The 17,821-nt window shown below is 37.1% G+C and overlaps 1 protein-coding gene across 4 annotated transcripts in view; it reads right to left on the bottom strand.

Moving 5' to 3' along the window:
* Positions 1-17,821, bottom strand: part of ULK4 (unc-51 like kinase 4) — a 529,164-nt gene that overhangs the window by 121,705 nt on the left and 389,638 nt on the right. For 3 of the 4 annotated variants that reach the window (XM_061195276.1, XM_061195279.1, XM_061195277.1), the window contains one exon: positions 1,541-1,726. The exons of the other annotated variant lie outside the window; for it this stretch is intronic. In XM_061195276.1, the coding sequence (XP_061051259.1) occupies positions 1,541-1,726 (186 nt within the window). The remainder of the gene's footprint in view (positions 1-1,540; positions 1,727-17,821) is intronic. 4 annotated transcript variants of the gene reach the window in all.

Below are 17,821 nucleotides of genomic sequence, written 5' to 3'. Positions count from 1 at the left end.
GAGGGTAACTCTCTATCTCTGTTCTAGTTCTGTCACCCATAACCTGCTGTGTAGATTTAGCTGGGTCACGTACTGCAGCTGTCTATCAAACTAGCATAAAAATTGTCTTGAAGGCAACTCTCTGGAGCATCCATAGCCTCCACTGCCAAAGGACCCCTCAAGATAATTGGATCTAGAAGTGAACACAGACTGACAAGCCAGAACATGACACAGACTAACGGGACCTCCACTCCTCTACTAACTTCAACAACAGCTGCTGTAAATAATGGCCTTCGAAAGCAGCAGAACAAGATCTACTGTAAAAAGAAAATAAGTCAGTCTTCAAAAGTACTTTCAAGTAAACATCAGCTATATATATTTTTTAAAATAAAATAAATGGGGCGATGGACTTCCCTGGTGGCTCAGTGGTTAAGAATCCGCCTGCCAATGCAGGGGACACGGGTTCGAGCCCTGGTCCAGGAAGATCCCACATGCCGCGGAGCAGCTAAAGCCGTGCGCCACAACTACTGAGCCTGTGCCCTACAGCCTGCGAGCCACAACTACTGAGCCTGAGCTCTAGAGCCTGTGAGCCACAGCTACTGAAGCCCGCGCGCCTAGAGCCCTGTGCTCTTGCAACAAGAAAAGCCACCACAATGAGAAGCCCGTGCACCGCAATGAAGAGTAGCCCCCGCTCGCCGCAACTAGAGAAAGCCCTCGTGCAGCAACGAAGACCCAACACCACCAAAAAATAAAATAAAATAGAATAAATAAAAAATAAATGGGGCGAAAGGGAAAATTTTTCCTACAGTACCATAAGGGGGGTTAGAAACGTTGCGAGTTTGAAAATCTCCCTTTTGCAACCATTAAAAAATTTAAAAATAACAACAACACATTGATTTAATGAAGTGATCAAAATTAACATCACCAGTAAAGGGCAAACAGACATCATAAGCCTCTGGATCTGATGGATTGAGAAGGACACAGTATTTCTTCTGGGGCTTACCTGAATCCAATTGTCCAGAAAACATCAGAGAGACCTACATTGAGGGAGAGTCTACAAAACAACTGGCCCATTCTTCAGAAATGTCATGAAAAGACAAAGAAAGGCTGCAGAACTATTCCAGATTAAGGACACACGTCTACTGAAATACATGATCCTGGACTGGTTTCGACACCAGAAAACAAGCTATAAAGGACATTATGGGGACAGTTGACAAAACTGGAATACAGATGGCAGATGAGTAAAAGATTTGTATCAATGTTAAATTTCCTGGTTTTGATAACTGTAGTTAAGTAACAGAACATCCATTTCATCAGGAAATACACACTCACATACTAAGGGGTAAGCAGGAACAATGTGTCTAACTCTCTCACAGTTCAGGAAAAATACTTGTATATGCAGATAGATATGTAGAATATGATAAATGTTAACAGTAGGTGACTACGGGGAAAGGTAACTGGGAGTTCTTCAATGAAACTAGGTCGAAAAAAATGACTACTCCCCGTCTACTGGCCGCCACTGAGGCCGCCCACCCAAGCCCCAGTATCTGTGTGGACTCACCATTCTTCTGAGAATCCTCAACAGAAGCTTTAGCTCCTTCGGGTCCTCTTTGGATGTCAGTAAATCAGCAAAATTCTCTGCATTTTCGGGAGACAGGCTGTCTGGGTTTTCCCCTCCATACAACTGAACCAGTATAGACAGACACTTGGATGAAACTTCAAAAATTTCAGGATCCTCGTTAGGAAGCTGAAAATTAATAAATTGGACGACTTAAGCTTAACTGAAGATGGTGTTGGTATTCCTCAAGAACCACAGTAAAATTTGGCGTAACGGACAGAATGTCAGTCTGAGTACAAAGTTGAATTAAAGGAGTATTTTTTTGAATGGATCTTTTTCAAAATGCATACAGTAACTCAAACAAGGCTAACAGCACAAAATCAGAAGGAAATCCTGCAGTCCTTTCTTTAATCCATAGTGATGAATGACCTGTGGCAAGCAAAGGACCAACATATATTTTATATGCATATGCATATATGCATATATTCATACAGGTGTATGTGCATCTATAGGTGTAGAAACAGTTTGATTTTTCCGAGGCACAACCCTTACATTCTTGTTTACTTGTTTAGGAAAATCCACTTTCTAGAAGATATTAAGAAACAGTTTGAACTTGTCTGTTTCCAAATCATTATTGACTAAACAGGCAGAGAGAAAGCATTGTTTCTGTATAAAAGGTATATTATGAAAGAATAATCATACCATAAGTATTTTAACCTTTTAATGTTTAAAGTTTTATTTTATTTCTAATAGCTTTGTTGAGCTATAATTCCTGTGACATACAATTCAGTCATTTAACGTATATCTGCCATTCAATGGTTTTTAGTATTTTTCAGAGTGGTGCAACCACCAACAGAACCAATTTTAGAATCTTTTCATTACCTGAAAAAGAAACCCTGTACCCTGTAACCGTTACCTTCACGTCATCTCTTCTCTCTACCCCCAGTCCCTGCCCAGTGCTAACGTGCTTTCTGTCTCTCTGGCTTTGCCTATTCTGGACATTTCAGATACTTGAAATCATGCAAAATATGACCCTATCTGACTGGCTTCTTTCACTTAGCATGTTCTCAAGATTCATCCATGCTGTAGCATGTATCACTATTTCATTTCTTTTTATTACGTAGTAATATTCCATTGTATGGATATACCACATTTTGTTTATCCATTCATCGGTTGATGGACATTTGAGTTGTTTTCACCTTTTGACTAGTATGAATAACACTGCTGTGAACATGTGTGCAAATGTTTTCGTGCAGACAGGTGTTTGTTTCTCTTGGGTATATACTTAGAAGTGGAGGTGCTGAGTCATGTGATAACACTGTGTGTAACTTTTTGAGGAGCTGCCAGACTGTTTTCCAAAGCTGCCATTAGCACCAGCAATGCGTGAGGTTTCCAGTTTTCCCACATCCTCACCAACACTTGTTATTACCTATATTTTTAATTACAGTCATCCTAGTGCGTGTGGAGTGGTAACTCGTGGTGGCCTTTCATTTGTACTTGCCTGATGGCTAATGATGTTGAAAATCTTTTCATGTGCTTACTGTCCATTTGCATATCATCTTTGGAGAAATGTCTATTCAGATACTTTGCCCACTTTTTAAGATAGGTCATACGTCTTTTTAGAATTGAGTCTAAGTGTTCCTTATATATTTTAAATACAAATCCCTTAGCAGATATATGATTTTCAAAAATGTTTTCCCATTCTTTGGGTTGCCTTTTCACTTTCTTGATAGTGTCCTTTTTTAAAAATATATTTATTTATTTATTTATTTGGCTGCGCTGGGTCTAGTTGCAGCATGTGGGATCTAGTTCCCTGACCAGGGATCGAACCTGGGCCCCCTGCATTGGGGGTGCTGAGTCTCAGCCACTGGACCACCAGGGAAGTCCCTTGATAGTGTCCTTTGAAGCACAAAATATTTTTTATTTTGATGAAGTCAAATTTATCCATTTTTTAAAAGATTTTTTTGATGTGGACCATTTTTAATTTATTTTTTTTAAATTTATTTATGGCTGTGTTGGGTCTTCATTTCTGTGTGAGGGCTTTCTCCAGTTGTGGCAAGCGGGGGCCACTCTTCATCGCGGTGCGCAGGCCTCTCACTGTCGCGGCCTCTCCTGTTGCGGAGCACAGGCTCCAGACGCGCAGGCTCAGTAATTGTGGCTCACGGGCCCAGTTGCTCCGCGGCATGTGGGATCTTCCCAGACCAGGGCTCGAACCCGTGTCCCCTGCATTGGCAGGCAGACTCTCAACCACTGCGCGACCAGGGAAGCCCGTGGACCATTTTTAATGCTTCTATTTTATGTTTTTTTGGGTTTTTGGCCACAAGGGATGTGGGATCTTAGCTCCCCGACCAGGGATTGAACCCACACCCCCTGCATGGGAAGGCAAAGTCTTAACCACTGGACCACCAGGGAAGTCCCTATCTGTTCCTTTTATTCCTTGTGATTTTGGTGTCAAACCTAAGAAACCATTGCCTATTTCAAGGTCCTGAGATTTAAGCTTCTTCTGAGAATTTTTATAGTTTTAGCTCTTACATTTATTTTTAAGAACTTTATAGTTTCAGCTTTTACATTTAGGTCTTGATCCATTTTGAGTTAATTTTTGTATATGGTATGAGTAGGCGACCACCTTCATTCTTTTGCGTGTGAATAAATCTTATTTTGAGATATTTGCAGGTTCATATACCATTGTAAGAAACAATACAAAGAGATACCACACATACTTCACCCAACTTCCCCAATGGAAACATCTTGGATAACTATAGCACAAGATCACAATCAGGAAATTAACATGTATATTAGAACAGCCACTCCTGCTTTTTAAAAATTAATATTTGCATGGTATATACTTTTCAACCTTTTACTTTCAACCTGCCTGTATCATTATATTTGAAGTGAGATTTTTGTAGACAACATACTGTTGGACCATGTTTTGTTATCCATTCTAGTCATCTCTGTCTTTTAATTGGTGCATTTAGACCATTTACATTTTTATGATAAATATTAAGATGCTAGGGTTTAAGTCTAACATGCAATTTTATTGTCTTCTGTTTATTTCCCCTGTTTCTTATTTTTCTGATTCCCTCTCTCTTTTTTTAACCTTCCTGTGGGTTACTTGAACATTTGTTTTATGTTTTCATTAAGAATTATTAAATTCTCTTTTACTACCAATATTATTTTCTTAGGGTTGCCATAACAAAGTACCACAAACTGGGTGGCATAAACAACAGAAATGTATTACCTCGCGGTTCTGGAAGCTAGAAGTTCAAAATCAAACAGCAGGACCCTGCTCCCTCTGAGACTCACAGTAGAATCTTCCCTTGCTTCTTCCTAGTTTCTGATGACTTGCTGGAAACCTCTGGCATTTCTTAGCTTGCGGCTGCATAATTCCCATCTCTGCCTCCGCCATCACATGGCTTCCTCCCTGTGTGTGTCTGAATTTACACGGTTGTCTTCTTACAAAGACACCAGTCATATTGGATTAGGGGCCCACCCTACTTGAGTATGACCTCATCTTAACTAACTACATCTAGACCGTCAGTATTTTCAAATGAGGTTTAATATTCTGAAGTGCTGGGAGTCAGGACTTCAACGTATCATTTTTGTGGCGGACACAATTCAACCCATTACACTTCCTATCAACTTTCTTTTGTGCTCAGCTGTTTATTCACCTTGGTTTCTCTCCTTCTCGTTGTTATGCTTCCCCAAATGTCTGGTGGTCCTTGGCTTTCTATTCTATGAATGAAAGATTGGACAGATTATTATAGGCAGCTGGCTTCAATTTCCTTTGCATTTGTATATGTCTGTTTCTTCAAGTTGCCTCCTCTGTCTGTGTTCTATGATTTCCTCAAACTCCACAATGTTTCTTTCTAGGGCATAACCCCATACTAGAAATCACATCAGATAGACAGTTCATTCTCTTTACAGTGCAGTTCTTGACCTATTATGTTGCAATAAAGCAGAGCAAAATGAATAAGGGAAGGGGACTGACAGGCCTGCCTGTTCTAAATGTGCATCTTCAATTAGCCTGGTAAGTGCCTAGGGCCTCCATCATTTTTCCACTCTGAGTTTATAGATCATCTGCATCTGTTCCTACCTTCTGGTTAGTTTTTTTCCTATGTATGTTCTGGGTGATAGGTTTCTTCACTATATTTCGATTCAGTTCCATCTGCTTTCTATCATCTAGTAACTGCCCAAAATTTCTTTTCCACTAACAGCTTCTCCTTCCATTCTCCCATGATTGTAAGATATTTAATCCTTTCTCTATTTTCATAGCTTTTGGGTAGTTAGTGAGATAGGCACAGGCATTCATGCTTCTATTTCAGTCTACTTTAACATTTCTTCATTTCTGAGTTAGTTTTGCTTCATTGTTGAAATGATGGGAGGATGCTTATCATAAGTAATAATTTCAAAGATGGCTTATTTCTTGGATCCTTGTAAACTTGATAATGTTTGTGTTTTGTGTTGTTTTTTGTGCCCTGCCCCACCAATACCCAAAAGATTGTGATGGTATAAAAATCTTTCCATCTTCCCTGAACTAACAGGATAAGAATATACCCAAGTGCTTGCAAAAACAAACTAGCAGAAAAATACACGACACAATGGTTTTTAAGACACTAGACATCAGGTAATGTAGGACAGTGATGCCCAAGGGATGGAGAACAATTGAGGTGAGCTCCCAGGTCAGAGGCTTACGAGGTCACCAGGCCTAAGCACAGGGACGGCAACTGAGGTGGATACCAGCAGATTTTTTAAGTTGAGGAGACAGAGTGAAAAGTCTCAGAAAACCAAAGCAGCTAGAGTTCATAGGACAAAGTACCAGAGAGAAGAGAGCAGGCCAAAGCTCACTCTGAAGACACAGGTAACCTGGATAGCACTTTATCCATTAGAGAAAATGAATTTACGGTTAAAAACCTTCCTACAAAGAAAACTACAGGCCCAGATGGCTTTATTGGTGAATTCAACCAAAGATTCAAGGAAGAAGTAATACCAAGTCTATACAAATTCTTCCAGAAAGCTAAAGGAAATGGAAACTTCCAAACTCATTCTATGTGGCCAGTACTACCCTGATACCAAAACTAGACAAACACATTCCAAGAAAAGACAACTTCAGTCCAATAGCCCTTATGAATATAGATGAAAAAAATCTTCAGCAAAGTGTTAGCAAACCAAATTCAGCAACATATTAAAAGGATTGTACACTACGGCCAAGTGGGATTTATCCTAGGAATGTAAGGCTAGTTTAGCATCTAAAAATCAATGTTATGTGCAATATTAATAGAATAAAAGACAAAAATTATAAGAGCCTTTCAACAGTCATAGAATAAGCATTTGACAAAATTAAAACCCCTTTTAGGATAAAAAAAACTCAACAAATTATAAATAGAAGAGAACTTTCTCAAATTGATAATGGATATCTAGGGAAAAATCTACAGCTGACACCATACTTAATGGGTAAAGAGTGGATTCCTTCCCTCTAAGATCATGAACAAGATAGACGTCCATTCTTGCCAGGTCTATTCACCACTACATTGGAAGTTCTAGCTAGGGCAAAAAGGCAAGGAAAAGAAAGAAAAATCATCTAGAAAGGCAAACCCTATTTGCAGATTACATGATCTTACATACAGAAAATCCTAGAGAATCCACTTTTTTACTATAAAAATAAACAAGTTCTGCAAGGTGGTAGAATATGAGATCAACATACACTAATATGTATAAAATAGGTAACTAATGAGAACCTGCTGTATAGCACAGAGAACTCTACTTAATGCTCTGTGGTGACCTAAATGGGAAGGAAATCCAAAAAAGAGGGGATATATGTATACACATAGTTGATTCACTTCGCTGTACAGCAGAAACTAACACAGCACTGTAAAGCAACTATACCCCAATAAAAAAAATTAATTGTATCTCTATACACTAGCAATGAAGAATCTGAAAACTAAATTAAGAAAACAATTTCACTTACAATAGCATCAAAAATAATAGAATATTTAGAACTAATGTTGAAAGAAGTACATAACTTGTACACTGAAAACTGAAACATTCTTGGAAAAAATTAAACAAGGTACATAAATGGTAAAACATTCCATGTTCAAGGATTGGAAGAGTTAACATTATTAAGTTGGCAACATGCCCCAAACTGATCTACAGATTAAAAGCATTCAGAGTTGCAGCTGGATTTTTTTTTTTTTCAGAAATTGATGATCCTAGAATTCATATGGAAATGCAAGGGACTAAGAATAGCCAAAACAAACTTACAAAAGAAGAATAAATTTGGAGGGATCACATTTCCCAATTTCAAATTTTGCTACAAAGCTACAGTAATCCAGTCAATGTAGTACTGGAATAAGGACATGCATAATGATCAATGGAATAGAATTTAGAGCCCAAAATTAAACCCTTACATTTATGGTAAATTGATTTTCAACAAGAGTGCCAAGACAATTTAATGGGGGGGGGGGAGAAAAATGGTCTTTTCAACAAACGGTGCTGAGACAACTAGATATCCATACGCAAAAGAACGAAGTTGGACCCGTACACCACACCACATCCAAAAATTATCTCCAAATGGATCAAATATCTAAATACAAGAGCTAAACATGTAAAACTTTTAGAAGAAAACATAGGAGTAATTACACCTTTGTGTTCTTGGGTTAGGCAATGGTTTCTTGGGTATGACACCAAAAGCACAAGCAACAACCAAAAAAAATTTGATAAACTGGACTTCATCAAAATTAAAACATTTTGTGCTGTAAATGATACCATGAAGAAAGTAAAAAGACCACCCACAGAATAAGGGAAAATTGCTATAAATCTAATACCTAATAAGGGACTTGCATACACACACAATATAAAAACTCTCACAACTCAGTAATAAAAAGACAAATAACATAATTTTTAAAGGGCAAAGAAAATAGACATTTCTTCCAAAAAGGTATATAAATGGTCAATAACCACAGGAAAAGATATTCAACATCATTAGCCATCAGGGAAATGCAAATCAAAACCACTATGAGATACCACTTCACACCCACTAGGATGGCTATAATTAAGAATACAGATAATGACAAGTGTTGGTGAGCGTGTGGGGAAACTAAAACCTTCATACATTGCTGGTGCTGATGCCAGCTTTGTAAAACACTCCGTATTTCCTCAAAAGGTTAAACAGACTGATCATAGGACTGAGCAATTCCACTCTTAGATACATACTCAAGAGAAAGAAAGCACATTTACACAAAAACTTGTACACAATTGTTCACAGCAGCCTTATTCAAAATAGCCAAAAAGCGTTAACAACCCAAATGTCCATAATAAATGGATAAGCAACTATGGTGTATCTATACAATAGAATATTATTTGCCAAAACAAAGAATGAAGTACTGATACATGCTACAGACATGAATAAACCTTGGAAAAAACATCATGCTAAGAGAAAGGCCACATATTATATAGTTCCATATATAAGAAATATCCAGAATAGGCCAATCTATAGAAACAGAAAGTAAATTAGTGATTGACAAGGGTCTGGAGGGGAGAGAATGGGGAGTGACTCTTAATGAATATGAAATTCCTTTCTGAACATTCAGACGAAGATGTTCTGGAATTAGATCATGGTGATGGTGCACAACTCTGAGAAAATACTAAACAGCAGTGAACTGTACACTTTACAGGGGTTAAAGGTACAAATTACTTCCTGATAAATCTTTTTTTAAAAAACAATAGCAACTCTGCACAGAGTCTTCAAGAAAAACGAAGAGGAGAGAATACTTCCCAACTCATTTGCTGAGACCAACAGTACCCTGATACCAAAACCAGACAAAAACAGTATAAAAAAGTAAACTACAAAACATGAACACAGATGCACAAATTCTAAACAAAATTATAGCAAATCAAAGGATAATAATATTAAATAAAGGAACAATAAAATATTAAAAGGATATTATATTATCAAACAAAATGTTAAAAGGATAATAATAAGACAATACATCCTGACTAAATAGAGTGTATCCTAGGAATGTAGGTCTGTTTAATGTTCAAAAAAATCAGTCAATGTAATAAATCATATGTATTAATTTTCCAGGGCTACCATCATAATAAAGGATCACAAACTAGGTGGGTTAAAACAACAAAAATTTATCTTCTCACAGTTCTGGAGGCTAGAAGTCTGAAATCAAGGCAGAGCCATGCCCCTTCTGAAGCCTCCAGGGGGGAATCCCTCCTTGCTTCCTCCAGCCTCCAATAGCCCCAGACGTTCCTTGGTTTGTGGCAGCAGAACTCCAATCTCTGCCTGCATGGTCACATTGCATTCTCCCTTGTGTCTCTGGCTTCATTTGGCCATCTTCTTATAAGGACAGCAGTCATAATGGATTAGGGAGCCCTCACTATTCCAGTATGACTTCATCTTAACAAATTACATACACATGCAATGAGCCTATTTCCAAATAAGGTTCCATTCTGAGGTACTGGGGGGTTAGGATTTTAACACATATTTTTTGAGGGATACAGTCAACCCATAACACCATAATAACTAAAAAAGAAAAACCATATGATCATCTCAATAGAAAAAGTATTTAACAATATTCAACACCTATTTCTAACAAAAACTCAGCAAACAAGGAGTGCAAGGAAACTTCTTTAGCCTGATAAAAAATATGTCAGAGACTGAATGCCTCACCCTGAGATCAGAAAGACAGATAGGAACATCTGTTCTCACCATTTCCGCTCAACATGGGAGGTTCTGGTCAGCACAGTCAGGCCAAAATAAATTAATAAATAAAAGGCATCCAGATTGGAAAGGAAGACTTAACTGCTTATTTGCAGAAGACATGATTCTTGATGTAGAAAATCCAATGGAATTCACAAACAATCCACTAGACCCCATAAATGAGTTTAACACAGTTAACAAAGACATTAAATGGAAAAGAGATACATGCACTCCAATGTTCATAGCAGCATTATTTACAGTTGTCAAGATATGGAAGCAACCTACATGTCCATCAACAGATGAATGGATAAAGAAGATGCAGTATATAAATATATAAATAAATATATATATATATATATACACACATATATATATACACACACACACACACCCCCAATGGAATACTATTTGGCCATAAAAAGAATGAAATTTTGCCATTTGCAGCAATATGGATGGACTTGGAGGGCATTATGCTCAGTGAAATAAGTGGGACAGAGAAAGACAAATACTGTATGATACCACTTACATGTGGAATCTTAAAAATACAACAAACTAGTGAGTATAACAAAAAAGAAGCAGACTCACAGATACAGAGAACAAACTAGTGGTTACCAATGGGGAGAGGGAGGAGGGAGGGGCAATATATCAATAGGAGTAGGGGATTAAGAGGTACAAACTATTAGGTATAAAATAAGCTACAAGGAGGACTTCCTTGGTGGTTCAGTGGGTAGGACTCCATGCTCCAAGTGCAGGGGGCCTGGGTGCAATCCCTGGTCGGGGAACTAGATCCCGCATGCATGCCGCAACTAAGAGTTCACATGCTGCAACTAGGAGTATGCAAGCCATAACTGAGAAGTCCACATGCCGCAACTAAGAGCCTGCATGCCAGAACTAAGAAGCCCACAGGCTGCAACTAAGAGCCCGCATGCTGCAACTGGGACCCGGCACAGCCAAAATAAATAAGTAAATACTAAAAAATAAATAAATCATTTTTAAAAAATAAAATAAGCTATAAGGATATACTGTACAACATGGGGAATACAGCCGACATTTTACAGTAACTATATATGGAGCATAACCTTTAAAAATTATGAATCACTATATTGTACCCCCATAACATTATATAACATTGCATAGCAACTACACTTCAATAAACTATAATTTTAAAAAATTTTAAAGGGAAATAATCACATGTGAGTATATCTGCATATACAAAGTTATTCATTGCAATGCTATAAGTGAAAAAATTATAAACAATCTAAATGTCCAACAGTAAATAATTATAATATGTACTCATAAAAAAACAATATCATGTACAATAACATCTAAAAACTTCAAAGATTTAGGGATAAATCTGACAAAAGATGAAAGACCTGTACACTAAAACCCACAAAATACTGCCGAGAGAAATAAGAAGATCCATATAACTGGAGGGATATATCTTGTTCATGAGTGAGAAGACTCAATTTTGTTAAAATGCCAATTCTCCCCAAATTAAGACTAAATGCAATCCCAACAGAAACCCCAATAAGTTTTTTTTTTTTTTTTTGGTAGAAATCAACAAACTGATTCTAAGTTTTTATATTATACATGTATATATTAGTTGAAAGAATAATATTACCTGATTTCAAGACATTATTATAAAGCTGAAATAATTAAAACAGTATGGCATTGGCATAAAGTTAGACACAGATCAGAGCCCAGGAACTAGACCCTCACAAATACAACTGAGTTTTGACAAAGGTGCAATGGCAATACAGTTGAGAATATAGTTTCAACAAATGTGCTCAAACAATACACAGAAACATAAACTTCAATCTAGACCTTTTACCACATACCAGAATTAACTCAAAATAGTTGATAGCATGCATCAATTCTAGGGTTAGCTAAGGTAGCTCAGAACCACCAAGGAACATCCACACTAAATGAAAGAAGCCAGAATCCTCAGGAATCCCTGAAACTCATATGGTTCTTTAAAAAATATATATTGATAGACCTAAATATAAAACCTACCACTGTAAAATTTCTAAGAGAAAACAGAGGCAAAAAATTTGTTGACCTTGGACGTGGGAAAGATTTCTTAGATATGATGCAAAAAGTGCAATTCACAAAAGAAAAAAAAAAGTGAAATGGACTTCATTTAATCAAAAACTTCTCTTTGAAAAACACTGTCTAGTTCATAAATGCTCAATAGGGGTAGATAGTACCACCACCACCCCCATTGCAAAGGATCCCTTTAATGGAGACCCATAAAAAAAGTGTTCTTTCAGATCTAAAAACTAGAATATGTTTTTTGCCCCAAAGAACTCTCACCCCACTACTCACCCCACTTACTGGGCAAGGTACATCTTGTAAATGATTATATTCTCATTTTTGTCTGGCAACCAGGACTCTTAAGGCCAAAACCATGGCCCAACTTTAGCAATTATGTTAGACTTCATATTTGTATAGAAACTTCACCCTATCTTACCTTCATTGTTTTCTTCATGTTTTCTACTTAGGATTGCCAGACCTTTTTTTTTTTAAAAGGACACCCAAATTAAGTTTGAATTTCAGATAAACAATTTATCTTTTTTAGTGTAAGTATATCCATTTGGCATCTTGTAATTTACCGGACAACCCTAACTTGATAGCAAACATTCTCATTAGCAAACTCAAATGCTTTGTGGGAGAGATGAGATAACAAATATAAACACACACACAAATTGGATATATCTCTAAGTAAACTTATACTTCAACTTTAAAAACTGTTTTAAAACAATTGAAAATCACAGTTGTACTGTTTACTTCCCTTTATTCAACCTGCATAATACAATGCAGCATTTCAAAACCTTTCTCATTTTATATTCTATTTTTAAAATATTGCCTAGTACAGTGTTTTGCCAAAATTATAAGGGAATATTTATTTTCAGAGAAGAGAATATATTAACCAAGAAAGAAAAAAGAAAACCACTTAGTAATACAAGGTTTTCTACCCTTTTGATATTATTTAAACACCTGGAGAAAAGATTCCCTCTGTTTTACCAGGACATCTTTAACAAGATTTCACATTAGGCCATGAATCCCTGTTCCTCTTCATTTTAATACATCCCTCCTGCCCAAACTCAGCTGAAGAGGCAGCAGAAAATAGCATTAAGCTGATGAATGGTGGTTAATTCCTTATGACAGCGCCACAGAAACACTGTTGACCACAGCCTTGACACTGTCCCCTCCCCCTGAGAAGTTATCCTTACTTCTTGGATCCCCAGGCACATTATATTCCTAAATGTGGAAATTTTGAGGGAAGAAAACCTGCCATTACCATTACTGATTCAGTTGTAAGTCTATATATCATAGACTAGAGTACCAGGGTTTAAAAAAAAATCCAAAAATAAGTTGAAAGTCACTGGTGGGTCAAATCAGCATTGACTTCTGGGCCTCCTGCACTGCCCTGGCTAGTTTCATAATAAACTTCATGTTTTCCTCATCAATAACTAAAGAATGGGAAAACACAGCTCATTTTAAAAACTATATCCAGTCAATATAGAAGGAGATTTAAATAATTCTACTGAAGCACCAAAGTTGCAGAAACCATAGAGGGTAAATATGTCAACACCGACTGTTAAGATGTTAGGTTTTGTGTAAAAGCTTTGGCCTGATCATATGTCCCTTTCTGCTCTTTTTCTCTCTCTCCACTGTAGACATTCAGGTGGATTCTGCTTTTGTCATTGGATGACAGAAAGATGTTCGAGACAGATACCCAAGAAGTAACCAAATGTTCCACTATGCTTCCACTTGTGTTCCCTACAATTTATTTTCCACACAGAAGCCACAGTGATTTTTTAAAAAAACTTTAATCGGATCATATCGCCCTCCTGCTCAAAACCTCCAAAAACTTCTCAGCGCATTTAGATATAGTCCAAACGCCTTGCTGTGGCTGACAAGACCCTGGCTGAGCAACGAGGCAGCATGACTGGAGTGAATGTGGTAGAAGAGGCTGGACAATGAGGCCAGAGAGGGCAAGATGGCACAGAGCCAGCATAAACCTGAGTCAGATCATCATTCACTGCTTGAACCACCAGGGGCGTAGATATTCTTATGGTGATATTATAGGTAGCATTATAGGATATGTGAGTGGAGTTCCAGGGACGGTCATGGCTAAAGATACAAACTTGGAAATCCTCCTTGTATAGCCATCACTGAAATCAAGGAGTTGAGTGAGATCACCTGGGGAGAGGGTGGCAGCCCAGCCCTACACTGCAGGTGTGGAGCTTGGAAAGCTTCTCTTCAGGGAAGACTCACATCACTTCTACCACCACCCTCCTCAGAAAATTCAGGCAGGCGTTACCCTGGGGTACTGTCTGATTTCTTCTCAGCTTCGACTTCCTTAGGAAAAGTCCCGGCATCATGTTGCAGGACATGTACTAGGCGACTTGGTCTTCTGTATGTGGAAATTGGAGAAAAGCATAAGAGGGATCAGATGCAGAGCTTTCCTCATACAGACTTTTGAAAACGTCCCTATTTTCAACTCCTCCCCAGAGGCCAGAGGTGCTGTGGGGTTTCAGTGGGAAGGCCAACTCGCACCACCATGCTGGCAACCCCACAGGGTGTTTTGGGGCCAGGCTTCCTCTGCCTGTTTAATCCTTCTACAGGCTTCCTTCTGTCTCCTAGAAATATGTTGAAATCTTAATCTGCTACGGACTCCCATTTTCCCTTTCTCTTCATTGTTCTAACTTTATTCTTTCTTGAGTTCCTGCACTTTTCCTTTAAAGGCATCTTGTGAGAGACAGGAGATGGATGTGTGAAAAGTGAGAACAGTGAAAAGAGACCTTCCTGTTCAAGATTTTCTTGGTAAATCTCACATTTATTCCACAGGACCATTTTAATGAACTAAAGAGTGTGGATGAAATTATGATTTAAAATTACTTAAAATTTGTAGATGAGTTTGGGAAGAATCTGTATTTTTAAATCTTACCACCAGGTACCTGCATGTCTCTCCATTCATTCAGGTCCTATCTTATGTCTTTGAAAATGTTACACAGTTATGGTCATATAACTTGCATTTTCTTGTTACATTTAGTTTTGGCCTTTTTGCGGGGGGGTGGAGTTCTTTTCACAGAAAACTTCTAACAGATTAATGCCAGTATAAAGAAAAGCTCTTGGTTTTGGGGTATTATATTTCAAGCCACCAACTTACTGAAATTTGCTTTTAGTCCAACAATTTTTTTATTTCAATCTTTTTTTCCCTAGGTATAAAAACCTTAGCAACTGCAAGTAATGATCATTTTTAGACTTAATATTTCTCTTATCTTACAGCATTACCAACAACACATCTCCCTCCCCCCGCCACTGTTGACTACTTCGTGACAGTAGAAGACATTCCTCTTTATTCAATTTTAATGAAAATGCTTTCAACGTTTATTTTAAATGCTTACAATTTATTTCTAGAAAATAACTTTCAACATGTTTGGAAGATTCACTCTATCTTAAATGGAGTTTTTAAAAATGAAGACTGGTTTAGTTGAACTAATTTTTAGTATTGATTATTATGATCATGTTTTTATTCTCCTTCAATTTCTTAAAATATTAAATTATGCTTTTCGAGTGCTTGAACTATTCTTGAATTCCTGGATCAAAACCTATTTGGTTACATTGGTCCTTTAATATATTGCTAGATCTGATTTACTTTTTTGAAATTTTCTCACCTCTGTTAATAAGTAAAAGTGATCTTCATTTGTTCTGTATTATTTTAAAGTAGGTTATGGCATTAGATTTATTATAGTTTTATGAAAATAAACTAGGAAGCTTTCCATCTTTTTCTGTACTCTAAATTATTTAAATAGCATAGAAGTTGTCTATTTCTTGAAAATTTAGAACTCACTTGTAAAACCACCCAGGCCTGCAATGTTTTAATGATAGATCTTGTAGATGCAAAATATCACATTATTAGAATCCGGTTGTCTGGGTTTTTTTTTTTTTTTCCCATATTTTAAGTTTTTTCTTCTGGTAGTAACTAATGCAATTCTACTATCTACCCTTCAAACTGGCAGCCCTTCTAACTGTTTGTGAAAGAAATCTTAGCAGAATAATAAAGAGGAAAATGTTCCTTCTTTCCCTACAGCTGCAGAAAAGGAGAATCTATTGTATATCATAAAGTAGTCCTTGAAAATATCATTTCTAATAACGGAGTCTCATAAGACATCTAGAAGGCAAAGAGGGTGATCATGTCCTCTGTAATCAACGTGTAACTTTTAAAACATAAATAATTCTGATTTTTACCTTACCTAACAACATTTGCTTTCGTGATAATACCTATATTGACATCTTTGAATTTCTACATGGTATACATACTCATAAGGTCTCTGCTGGATTGCCATATCCTTCTTTTCCACCTGCTTGTGGTGAAAACAAATTTAGACCTTGTGGATTCCTATTTAAACAGTTTGAGAGACATATTATTAGATGATCAAATTTACATCTTTTGAAGTTTGATATTTTTATCTATTCTGATGCCAATTTTGGTAATTTTTAATTTTCTATAAAATCATCTACTTCTCTATACAAAGTTAATGCCTTAATGTTACACATAGTTTGCATTTGTGTGGCTATATTTCCTTTCTCTTTCCCAATGCTACAGCCATGGGATCCAAATTAATATAGTTAGTGAGACATCACTTTTACCTGTCAAATGGACAAAATTTTAGAAAGACTCAGAAGATGTAGTGCTGAAGATGTAGGAAAATGAGTATATTTATACACTTTTAATTAGAATATAAACTGCTAAAATCTTTTGGGAAGTCATATGGCAATTAATATTTATTAAAATTGAAAAGTACCTTTTAACCTAGCCATCTCACTTCTGGGTGCTTATCTAACCAAAGGAAATACAGAAGTACCTAAACCCAAACAAAGATGTGTACTGTATTATGCTCCTAATAGCAAATAAGTGGAAACAACCTGACTGGCCATGCATCAGGAGATGTTTCAACTGAATAAACAATAGTACATTCACACTATGAAATACTGGGCAGCTATTAAAAAGAATGAGATCATTTTTTTTTTAACATCTTTATTGGAGTATAATTGCTTTACAATGGTGTGTTAGTTTCTGCTTTATAACAAAGTGAATCAGTTATACATATACATATATCCCCATATCTCTTCCCTCTTGCATCTCCCTCCCTCCCACCCTGCCTATCCCACCCCTCTAGGTGGTCACAAAGCACCGAGCTGGTCTCCCTGTGCTATGCGGCTGCTTCCCACTAGCTATCTATTTTACATTTGGTAGTGTATATATGTCCATGCCACTCTCTCACTTTGTCCCAGCTTACCCTTCCCCCTCCCCGTATCCTCAAGTCCATTCTCTAGTATAAATACTGACTTGGAAAGATGTCCATACTATAGGGATAAGTAAAAAGAAAAGCAAGTTACAAAATATCTATCCTCTGGTACTATTTTTAGAAATGGAAGCTAAGACAATACAAGAGAAAAACAATGATACAAACGCATATGATTGTAAGCAAAGTAAAAAGAACGCCAGGACACACATCAAATGTAAGCCATAGTTACACTGGAGGTAGTGCCTGGTTCAGGGAGGGGAG

The sequence above is a fragment of the Eubalaena glacialis genome, chromosome 7 (assembly GCF_028564815.1).
Source record: "Eubalaena glacialis isolate mEubGla1 chromosome 7, mEubGla1.1.hap2.+ XY, whole genome shotgun sequence".
NCBI lineage: Eukaryota > Metazoa > Chordata > Mammalia > Artiodactyla > Balaenidae > Eubalaena > Eubalaena glacialis.
The sequence above is the reverse complement of the archived record's forward strand: the minus strand, read 5'-3'. Positions and strand labels throughout refer to the sequence as shown.